At 42.5% G+C, this 11,917-nt stretch overlaps 1 protein-coding gene across 5 annotated transcripts in view; it reads left to right on the top strand.

Moving 5' to 3' along the window:
* The window catches only part of Lrrc49 (leucine rich repeat containing 49), a 120,535-nt gene that overhangs the window by 36,687 nt on the left and 71,931 nt on the right, over nucleotides 1–11,917 (top strand). For all 5 annotated transcript variants that reach the window (XM_029543523.1, XM_021206168.2, XM_021206167.1 and 2 more), the window contains one exon: nucleotides 1,512–1,573. In XM_029543523.1, coding sequence (XP_029399383.1) covers nucleotides 1,512–1,573 — 62 coding nt within the window. The remainder of the gene's footprint in view (nucleotides 1–1,511; nucleotides 1,574–11,917) is intronic.

Here is an 11,917-nt window from a genome sequence, read left to right as displayed (position 1 = left end):
CGTAAGAGATGATGGCGTAAGAGAGGTGGCGTAAGAGATGATGGCGTAAGAGAGGTGACGTAAGAGATGGTGGCGTAAGAGAGGTGACGTAAGAGATGGTGGCGTAAGAGAGGTGACGTAAGAGATGGTGGCGTAAGAGAGGTGACGTAAGAGATGGTGGTAGACGTTTGCCACTTACACAGCCCGCTACTCATGGGCGTGGGGAAGAAATTGGTCTGCTGTCCTGTTTTCTACACTTTTACTTCTGCCGTGGAAAGATATAGAAACTACTGCTTAACCTTTATAGATCAGTGTTTCCAGAGAGGCCCGAGAAAGAGTTACTGCAGAAGGAAGTGGCAGAGTGCTTGAAGTCTGGAATATCCTGTCCCAGCCTCTGAGGCTGTATGGCCATCCTGCCAGCCCACCCTCTACCTGCCAGCCCTCCTTCCACCTGCCAGCCCACCCTCTACCTGCCAGCCCTCCTTCCACCTGCCAGCCCACCCTCTACCTGACAGCCCACCCTCCACCTGACAGCCCACCCTCCAACTGACAGCCCACCCTCTACTCTGTTAACCCATCCTCCACCCTGATGGCCCACCCTCCACCCTGACAGCCCACCCTTCATCTGACAGCCCACCCTCCACCCTGACAGCCCACCCTCCATCTGACAGCCCTCTCCACCTGCCAGCCCACCCTCCACCTGCCAGCCCACCCTGTATTGCACCTGTGGCAGCCTCAAGCGCTGTCTTCCCTACATTAAGTCAGATTACTCTACTTCCTTAGCAGAGGCTATTCCTCTACTATGTCAGGTTTTTTGGAAGGCTTTTTAAAATTGTTTTTGTTTTTTGGAATGATTGTTGTTATTATGCCTAATGAAATTGAGTGTTTATTATGTAATTTTTTTCAGCCATCTGAGCCTAAATCTTTCAGTATTGGCTAAGAGCAACATTTAAAAATACTGCAGGAACATTTTTTAGCACATGTTAAAGTATATAGTCTAAACTTTCAGTCTGTGCCTAGATTAGTAGCTGACCTTATAGTGCTTTTAGTTTGGCGGTGGTTGTCCCTGTATTGTGTCCTTGTAACTGGATGATCTATTTCCAGCAGTTTGAGAATAATGAGGCAAATGGCTTTGAAATTTGCCCCATTGTTTGAAAAGCTTTTGAGTGTGTCCTTTTGAAAAGTGACTTTGAACAAGTCCCGATCATACCGCCTGTGCTACAGTAAATGCTGAAGTAGCACCCTGGCATCCTTCCCGAAAGGAAGCTAGCCGCAGTCATTCCTGCTTCTTCCACCGCTTTGTACCTTGCTAGCGCTGGTGCAGTTTGCTCTGCGGATGTGCTGACACCCTCCCACTCGCCTGCTCTGCAGCAGCAAAGAATGGATCTCCGAGTCAAGAGGAGATGAAGGGTGTAGCGAGGTTGCAGGAGGGGGAGAGACATGAATATCTTCCAGCAGCTGAACAGGAAGGCATTTTAATACGATATTTTTTTCTTTCAACTGATAAATTTTTGCTTTCTGTTATTTTCTAGAGAGATGTGGATAATTTGCCCTGCCTCCAACGCCTCTTCCTCAGCTTCAACAATATAACTAGGTAGGTGGCAACTCCCAGCTCATTAATAGATAACTTGTCTGTGTGGGCTCTAATGCTCTGAGATTATCAATGCTGGGGAGAGGTTTACTGTCCTGAAACATTTTACATTTGGAAATGGGGACCGCCCATGACAAAGTTCTTTGTTGGGAAAGGAAGCTCTGCCTCTGTTGCTAAAGATGATGCAGTTAGCAAAGTAGGCCTTTCTTTAGCTCTGCTGGGGGGCTGCATGGAGCTGTCAGTGTGGATTTTCTGTCCTTTGTTTGACAGCCACTGCCTTAGTTGAATTAGTTTCTTTCATAAATTATTGTCTGCGATTTGCACCGCCACTGAGCGGTTTTGATAAAGCAGGCTATATTTGTCACTGAGCTGCATGGGAATTAGGCCGTGCCTGCTTTCTAAGTGAGTCTCTGCTTAGAATGAGTGCTGCTGAGAAGGTCATGAGAATACACAAATGCACACATTTTGCTTGCTGTCCTTATAGCATGATGTGTTGCCCAGTGTTAGTGTGGGAGGCTAGCGAATGAAGCAGAGGCAGAGGCCAGCCCTCAGTGCAGAAAGACCTCCTTCCCTACTCGCTTTCTTTCTCCTTCCCTCTGCCTCTGTCTGAACTTGACTTCCCCTCTGTTCTTTGGTTTTTCTTCAAGGCTGATCTCTGGACTTGCATTTGTGTAGGGTACCTATTAAGTTTAAAAGCATATCTCTTCCTGAACCTGGTCCTGAGGACCAGAAACTATGGGGTTCTGTGCATCTTTCTCGTCACATCCTTTCTCTTCCTGACTCATACCTAAGTTTAACCCCACTTTCCTATCCTCTATCTCTAAAAGAAAACAGTTACCTCAAGATGGTGAACATTTTAGAGAGATGGGATTTCAGAGGAAATGCCCTTCAATCCTCCCTTTTTCTCCTCCATAGAGGCATGAAAGTTTCTGAAGGACTTTCTGTGTTCTCAGCTTTTCTAACTGCTCTGCTGGCATGTGTGTGCTTGTATGTGTGTACGTGTGTTTGTGTGTGTGTGTGTGTGTAAGGGAGATGCGGCTCTTTTTGTTAGCATTGGTTTTCTTTAGATTTCTACCTAATGACTGACAAAGCTCTAGAGAGAATACTCACTGTTTAAGCTGCTGCAAACCCTTTGATTTCCCTAGTCCAAGGTGAACTTGTTCCTTCTTGTTCGTGTGAGCAAATTGAAGAGATATATATTTGCTTATAGATTGTGCTGCTCCCAGGCCCCAGGACACAAGCTCTCTGAACTCCTAAACTTTGAGCTTATAAGGAGTTTCGTTTGGTTGCTTATGTACTAGAGAGCTTTCTTTCAAAGTCTGGAAGGGAGGTTCAGCCAGCCTGCAAAACGATTGATGGGACTTCTTTTCCTTGAAAACAAACAAACAAACAAGCAAAGCCTGATTTCCTAAGAAACTGAGGAATAAGTGAGACAACTCTCAGGGCTCTGTCCACCCCTCCCCACCCTGAACTGCTTTCCCTCTGTGTATTTCTCCACAGGCTGAGCTTTGGAGGTTTCTTTAGTGTTTCCACCGGATACATTTTGGGGGCAAAATGAATCTGTTGCTCTGTACTGATATCTATGGCTCAGAGGTTTTGCATCATGAACGCATTAGGTTTGGGGAAGGAAAAAACTCTTGGAGAACAAGCCTTGAAAACATTTGTGTGAACTTTACTTAAGACAGGGTGTGCCCATTAGCTGTGCTGCTGGCCACTAGAGACTACTTCTGTGACAGCTCTGCATCTTCTGGACCTGTGTTCTGGTTAATAGAGCTGCCAGGCTTTCCAGTCCTGTGTTCCCGGATAGCCGTGATCACAAAGAGAAACAACGAAGGGAAGGCCATTTTATAGGAGCTTCTGGTTCTCTCTGTGGAGATGTCAACTGCATCTGGCAAATGAAGAGAGCCAGTGTATGACCATTTAGAGGGGAAACCCTACTGACCCTTTCTTTCTCTTGTAAGACCTCTTAGGTTTTTACCAAGTTGTTGGAATCTTTTTTTTTTTAATTTCAATTTATCTGTATTTGAAAACATATTTTGAGTAAATAGACTTACACAACATTCTTCTTTCCCTTTTGTACCCCAACTCCTCCTGGAGAGCCCCCCTTTCAAAACCTGTATGTAATACCTTTCTTTTTTTTTTTTTATCATATTCTTAAAATGTATAAAATGCTGTAACAATGAAAATGAGTATTATAAAAGTTGTTTGATATAAAACAGCAATCAATTGAACAGTCTTATGTAGATGTTTGTCCACAGCAATACTGAAAATACATATGTTTTTCTCAATATAAATTTTAAATAACTCCAAATATATTAACTGTATAATATTTTAAGATAATATATCACTATTAGGTTTTTTAATGAACAAAAATAGATAAAGTCTTTTTGTTTGTTAGTTTGTTTTGTTTTTAGTAGAGCTTAAAATCTTGGCTTACTGTGGTACAAACACAAAATAAGAACAGTTTTTGGACATTGGAGTTCATTGTAATACGGCAGTACTTGAATGTTCCTCAAATCACCAAAGGATTTTAACTCTATAGTAGATAAGCTAAGAGTTGACAGTTCTGCTGCGCCAAAGAATGAATTGTAGGCACGATTTTTGGATACAGATTTCCTGCTATGGTCAAAGCTGTTTAACTTGAGTGATTGTTGTCATTCTCAGCCCGCAGGGAACAGGTTACATTCATTTAAGAAATGGTATGTGTATTAAGATGGTCTATTCATGAAGTCAGCCATCAACTCTTTCAATGAACAATGGTTCTGCTTGGAGGGTGGCACAGATGTTAGGTGAGGGTAAGATTCTAGTTCATTGGCTGTGATGATTTTGAAAAGCATTCATCTCAGAATAAGAATAACTTACAAAAAGAACAAGGGTAACTTATAAAGTCCTTTTCTTCAAAATTGATACAATAATTAAAAATATCAAGCAAAACCTTTAGTCTCACTCTTTGCAGTTCTCTTACAAGCCACCTCCCAAATTAATTGTCTACATTTCTTTTGGCTGTATAAATAATTTTGAAGTATGTAAGCTGTTCCGAAAACCATAGTATAGTGTAAAGACATCAAATAAATGATCTTACTAATAGAGAGGCTGAGATAGGAGAAACATGATTTCAAGACCATTATGTGGCACATAGCAAGACCCTGTCATGTACAAACAAGCAGAAAGCATATATGGATTGTACAGTATTGGACCTATTTCTCCCATTACCAAATTAGAGAGACCAGGGGATGACAGTCAACAAATTTCTAATTCCTCATATTTTTGAATTTCAATTGATTAGGATATGTTGGTAATATTAATTTTCACATTAAGAGATATTAAGGAAAAGTGATTGTTATTTTTTGTTAATTTTCTTATTAGAGGTGGAATTATGTTTGTGTGGGTTTGTTCAAAGATTACTTCTTTGCTTCTTCTAGGGTATAGTTTCACTTCTTGTGTTGGTGTTTTCCATCTGTTATCCTTTGTAGGACTGGATTTGTGGAAAGATATTGTATAAATTTAGTTTTGTCATGGAATATCTTGTTTTCTCTGTCTATGGTGATTGAGAGTTTTGCTGGGTATAGTAGCCTGGGCTGGCATTTGTGTTCTCTTAGGGTCTGTATGACATCTGCCCAGGATCTTCTAGCCTTCATAGTCTCTGGTGAGAAGTCTGGTATAATTCTGATAGGTCTGCCTTTGTATGTTACTTGACCTTTCTCCCTTACTGCTTTTAAAATTCTTTCTTTGTTTACTGCATTTGGTGTTTTGATTGTTTTATGACAGGAGGAATTTCTTTTCTTGTCCAGTCTATTTGGAGTTCTGTAGGCTTCTTGTATGTTCATGGGCATCTCTTTCTTTAGGTTAGGGAAGTTTTCTTCTATAATTTTGTTGAAGATATTTACTGACACAACCAGGGAATCCTTTAAGTTGGGAATCTTCATTCTTTTCTATACATATTATCCTTAGGTTTGGTCTTCTCATTGTGTCCTGGATTTACTGGATGTTTTGGGCTAGTAGCTTTTTGCTTTTTGTTTTGTTGTTGTTTTCTTTGACTGTTGTGTCAATGTTTTCTATGGTATCTTCTGCACCTGAGATTCTCTCTTCTATCTCTTGTATTCTGTTGGTGATGCTTGCATCTATGACTCCTAATCTCTTTCCTAGGTTTTCTAACTCCAGGGTTGTCTCTCTTTGTGATTTCTTTATTGTTTCTACTTCCATTTTTAGATCCTGGATGGGTTTGTTCCTTTCCTTCGCCTGTTTGATTGTGTTTGCCTGTAACTCTTTAAGGGATTTTTGTGTTTCCTCTTTAAGGGCTTCTAGCTGTTTACCTGTGTTCTCCTGTATTTCTTTAAGTGAATTATTTATGTTCTTCTTAATGTCCTCTATCATCATCATGAGAAGTGATTTTAGATCTCAATCTTGCTTTTCCGGTGTGTTGGGGTATACAGGACTAGCTATGATGGGAGAATTCAGTTGTGATGATGCCAAATAAACTTGGTTTCTGTTGCTTATGTTCTTATGCTTGCCTCCCAACAACTGGTTATCTCTAGTGCTACCTGCCCTGGCTATATCTGACTGGAGCCTGTCCTTCCTGTGATCGTGGTTGTGTCAGAATTCCTCCGAGTCAAGCTGTCTGTGTGATCCTGTGATTCTGGGACCCTGTGATCCTGAGATCCTGGGTGTGTCTGAGCTCCTGGGAGTAAAGCTACCTTTGGGATCTTGAGATCTGGTGTGGCCAAGCTCCTGGGATCCTCTGATCCTGGGCATATTAGAGCACCTGGGAGTGGAGCTGCCTCTGGGTATTGTGGGGCTGGCTGCCCAGTTTGCATCCAAGGTGTGCTCAGGGCCCCAGCCCAGACATACTGGAAGGAACCCGTGCCACTGGTCTGGCAGAATTCCTATGTGCCTGGGTCCCACCGGTCCTAGTTACTCCTGGTGTTGGGGACAGATGTTGTGTCCTCCTTACTTCTGATCCTCTGATCCTGGGTGCATTGGAGCGCCTGGGAGTGGAGCTGCCTCTGGGTGTTGTAGGGCTGGCCAGTTGTTGGAATCTTTTTTTTTTTTTCTCAATTTTTTATTAGATATTTTCTTCATTTACATTTCAAATGCTATCCTGAAAGTCCCCTATACCCTCCCCCCGCCCTGCTCCCCTAACCACCCACTCCCACTTCTTGGCCCTGGCGTTCCCCTGTACTGGGGCATATAAAGTTATCTTAATGGTCCATCAGCATCAACTCTTAGATGCCCTGTGTAAATGCAGAAACTTCCAAAATGAGATTTCGTTATGGAATTCAAAGAGCTCCAGCATGGGAGAAGTAGGCCCTTATGTTTAATGGTGGGTTCCTTGTGAGCATCGAATAGACCTGTGTTGTGTGCTTGCCTGAAGACAGCAGAACAGCCCTGTCTTCTCTGTCAGTAAACATTAAATTTACTGTTCGAGAATGACCCACATATCCCAGGTCACTTCTGTCAGTAGACTGTGCTTCTGCTAAGTATCCCTCAGAGCATCCGTGGCTTCACGGGGAAGGCACAGGTGAAGTTAGCACATTGCAGTGCAGTGTTAGACTTAGTTATGTGGGACAACAACAGGAGAATACAGAGGTAAATGCATACCCGCTGCTGAGCAGGAAGAGCCACTCGGCTGAGCTGTCGGTTGAATAGGCCTTAGGAAAGAGAAGGGTATATTTGACTCAGAGGGCTCAAGCTTCCATGTCCACACTATAGGAACCCCTCCCTTCCTCATCTTACACTAACTCCATGCCCTCACCTAGCCCATAAAGTGTTAGGGGCAGCTGCTAAAGTACCTTGCTCATGATCATCCTGAGAGAAACAGCCTGTGATATATCCGGAGGATTGCTGTATGTATGTACTCCCTAGCTGGGGTCATTCAGTCTTCCAGCCCTTCTAAGCTGCTGTTGCTTTTCTGTGTTGTTCTGGGCCTCATTTTCTTTGTTACTTGTCTAGGGCTGTGACACAATGCCATGACCAATGTAACTTAAAAAAGAAAATGTTTAAATGGCTTTACAGTTTCAGACGGTTGGAGTCCATGGCAGATGGAAGAAACAGCTGAAAGCTCACATCTTGATCCATGACAAACTAGACAGTGTGAGCACTACTTTGAATCATGTGAATCTTATGACACCTCAAAGCCTGCTCCCAGTGCCATACCTCCTCAGAAATACAGCACCTCCTGATCCTTCTCAAACAGTTCTGCCTACTGAGGACCAAGTATTCAAACATACTAGCCTTGGGGCTGGAGAGATGGCTCAGTAGTTAAGAGCTGGTTGCTCTTCCAGAGGTCCTGAGTTCAATTCCCAGCAACCACGTGGTGGCTCACAATCATCTGTAATGGGATCTGATGTTCTCTTCTGTCACGCAGGCATACATGCAAATTGGTCACTCATACGCATACACATAAATAAATTAAAATATCTTTTAAAATTAAAAATTAAACAGAATTCACCAACTGTACAAGCCTCTGGAGGCCTTCTTCATTCAAACCACCAAGTACAATGTGTGCGTTTTTACTAGTAAGCTCTCCTTCTCTTTGGTTTGTTTCCTTTTGAGACACATTCTGTAGCCCAGGCTAGGAAATGAAGGGTTATAAGATAGACTTATGTGGTAGTTTGAATGAGAATGGCTCCTATAGGCTCGTATATTTGAATGCCCTAAGAGTGGCATTAGGAGGTGTGGCCTTGTTGGAGTAAGCGTGTCATTCGGGGTGGGCCTTGGGATTTCAGAAGCGCAAGCCAGGCCCAATGACTTTCTCACTCTCTTCCTCCTGCCCACTAACTTGCCAATGTAGAAGTCTCAGCCACCACTCCAGCGCTGTGTCTACCTGCTTGTTGCCATGCTTCCTGCCATGATGAGAATGAACTAAACCTCTGAGTGTAAGCAACCTATGTTAAATGAAATTAAATGCTTTCTTTTATTTATAAAAGCTGCCATGGTCATGGTGTGGCTGTGGTGTCTCTTCACAGCAATGGAAACCCTAAGCCAGTGAGGCATATCCACGGTGTTTTGCAGCCAGTCTCAAGGGCTCTTTTATCTGGCAGACCTGGAGCGTGATGCTCACTAAACAGTCTCTACACGCGCATCCTCTGCCACTAGCAACCTCTGCTCTACTCTGTCTCTGAGTTGATTGCTGAGGGAGGTCCCTCACATGAGTGAAACCCTACACCGTTTGTACTTTTATGTGTAGTCTGTTTTACTTAGCATGATATACTCAAGGTCACCTATGTTGCTACATGTCAAAATTTCCTTCCTACATTTAATACGCATGTTCTCTTGATATAGCATAGAATATGCCAGAAGATGGAGCTTTCAGAATAAGCCAGGCTACCTTCCCATTCTAGGTTTTTTCCCACAGAGCCCAACATCCTGGCCTACCTAGCCTCCTAGACACCCTATACCTCTGCTTGGTCTTTTTGTCTACCGTCACCTTGACAATCACCTTTGCATTTCCTATCCCTGTTAGGATAACTCAAGTCAACTTGTACCTCTCAGATTAATGACACTAAGAGTTCACATGCTAAATGCAGCATTTGAAGTTACTTTTTGTGGATTCCAATTCCATAGCTCCCACAGCCCTGGTTCTGTAGTTTTAAATTCAGTTCAAGAATTCATAGGTAAAGCTGGAATTATACCTGACTTAAAAATATCACTGGTTTGTGTTTTATATCCTCAGTCCTGAACATATTCAGGGATGCTACAACCAGCTTGGTTCTTCAGGACTAGGAAAAGAAGACAAAAGAGAAAATACCAGAGTCTACCTTATACTGTAAGGGAAATGCTGTTTCATATAATTTTCTGCTTTTGTACCCTTGGGGGCCAGAAGAGGGTATCAGATCCCTCTGGAAGTAAAGTTGCAAGGAGTTGTGAGCCACCTAATATGGGTACTGGGAACTAATCTTGGGTTTTTTCCAAGAACATTTAGAGCTCTTATCCACTGAGCTAGCTGTCTCTTAGCCCCACTTTGTAAAAAACAACCCTGCTGTTCTCAACACTGTCTTTTTTTAAAATACATTTATTTATCTATCTATTTATTATTGGACGGGGACAAGTGCCACAGCAGCTGTGCAGAGGTCAGAGGACACCTTGCTGGGCTGGTTTCCTCCTCCCCCATGTTGTCTTGGGTATTGAATTTCGGTTACCAGGCCTGGTGGCAGGAGCCTGCTGAGCCATCTCCCAGACTCTGACATTGAAATGTTTTTTAATTAGATATTTTCTTTATTTACATTTCAAATGTTATCCCCTTTCCTGGTTTCCCTTCTGAAAACCCCCTATCCCCTCTCTCTCCCCCTGCTCACCAACCCACCCACTCCTGCTTCCTGGCCCTGACATTCCCCTACACTGGGGCATAGAACCTTCACAGGACCAAGGGCTTCTCCTCCCATTGATGACCTACAAGGCCATCCTCTGTCTGCTACATATGCAGCTGGAGCCATGAGTTCTTCCATGTGTACTCTTTAGTTGGTGAAATTTTTAATCTAGGCTTCTATTTTGTTTTTGGAGGAAATAGAGCTATTAGAAGGAGTCTAATGTGGCAGGGGAGACAGCTTAGCGGTGAAGAACAGTAGCTGCTTTTTCGGAAGACTCTAGTTTGATTCCCAGAACTCACATGACAATTCACAACCATCTGTAACTTTAATTCCAGGGAATTCAACACCCTCTTCTAATGTCTGTAGGCCAGGCATACATGTAGTGTACACACATATGTGCAGACAAAATACCCATAAACACAAAATAAAAATACTTTTTTAAAGGGAAATATTCTAATGGCTTCTGCTAGAAATTATAACCATTAATGATCTCTCTTGTTCCCCTATTTCTCCTTATGGTGTGTGTGTGTGTGTGTGTGTGTGTGTGTGTGTGTGTTGCTGGAGATGAATGGAGCTCAGGACCTGTACATGCCAGGCAAGTACAAGATTTCCCTCTGTTATGGAAACAAACATCACTGCCATTCCTCTAGAACAGAATGGTATAACATTGTCTAGAAAAGTTTCTGTAGATAAATAGGCACTAGAAGTTAACTTCTTTTTGTGTGTCTTCTGCATCTTTTTGTATATTGTACAATAATAGCTGGGGTGAGGTTCTCTTTGAACTCTTGACAGAATGTACTCACATCGTGTCTTCTAATTCACTAAGTTGGATATGGAGTTGACTGCTAGTAAAAGCATCCACACAATGTAAGTAGAGAATAGAGGTTCATTCTGCGAGTTATCAGGGTGCCCTGAACACCAGCTGGCCCCAGCAGTAGCAGTCATGTTTGCACAGGCTGTTGAGTAGCTGACAGTGTGGTTTTCCTTACAGCAGCTTCCTCCTGCACTGGGAGTCTCCTCTTTCTAGTCTCCGTAATCATCAGACATGCTTTTTTCCTCCTGAGGACAGTGTTTATAAGCCTTGCAGTTTATTGAAGGGTCAGAGTTCACAAAGCAAGTGCAGAAAAAAAGAAAGAAAAAGAAAGGAAGGAAGGAGGAAATGAAAAGGACAGGTGAATGTGTAAGTCAGTGGAGAGTCTGGGGATCTCTCCCAGACTTGTTTATTCTCTTACATGGATACTAAAGGAACAAGGCACCACTAATGCACAGCATTGCTTTGCTTGTTTTTCAATTACTATGTGCCTTATTTTATTATCCTCCACTTCTGTCCTGTCTTATCTATAGCTATTTAAAATGTTAATTCTGCTGGTACAAAAATGCATAAAAGTGCTGCCCTGGCTGTGGCGAGGCATTCTGAAGCGTGGAGCGTACTGCCCAGCTATGCTGGAGAATATGCTGAGGTTGGTCATTGCACAGCTGTGCTCTCAGTGCAGGGATCACCTGGCTTCAGCAGGCATCAGTAGTCAACTGGAATTTTTTTGGGACTTCTCAAGCCAGCTTATAAATAAACATGTATGATTTTGAAGTCACAGTGAATTTTCTAACTCATTTTATTGTAGAGATAAAGGTTCATTTTCACAAGTTCAAATAAATTGAGGTGTTTTCCCCAAAGAAGTCTTCTTAACCTAAAATTAAATGCAGGTCCTGATTGCTGGCTGTTCCACACCTTGCATCAGGCTGAATTCACACTTGACCCGAGAGGCTGATAGCTATTTATGGCAACGAATCAGCATAAATGTATGCATGGTGTTTATTTAGAAAGAAGGTCTTGCTGTGTAGCATAGGCTAATCTTTAACTTGCTATAAAACTGAACTATTAAATTTTGGAATTACAGGTGTGTACCATTATCCTGGTGTGCACTAACAATTTTTTCTTTCTTTCTTTCTTTTTTTTTTTTTTTTTTTTTTTTTTTTTTTTTTTTGAGACAGGGTTTCTCTGTGTAGCCCTGGCTGTCCTAGAACTCATTCTGTACTCATTCTG

The sequence above is a fragment of the Mus pahari genome, chromosome 10, assembly GCF_900095145.1.
Source record: "Mus pahari chromosome 10, PAHARI_EIJ_v1.1, whole genome shotgun sequence".
Taxonomy (NCBI): Eukaryota; Metazoa; Chordata; class Mammalia; order Rodentia; family Muridae; genus Mus; species Mus pahari.
The sequence above is the reverse complement of the archived record's forward strand: the minus strand, read 5'-3'. Positions and strand labels throughout refer to the sequence as shown.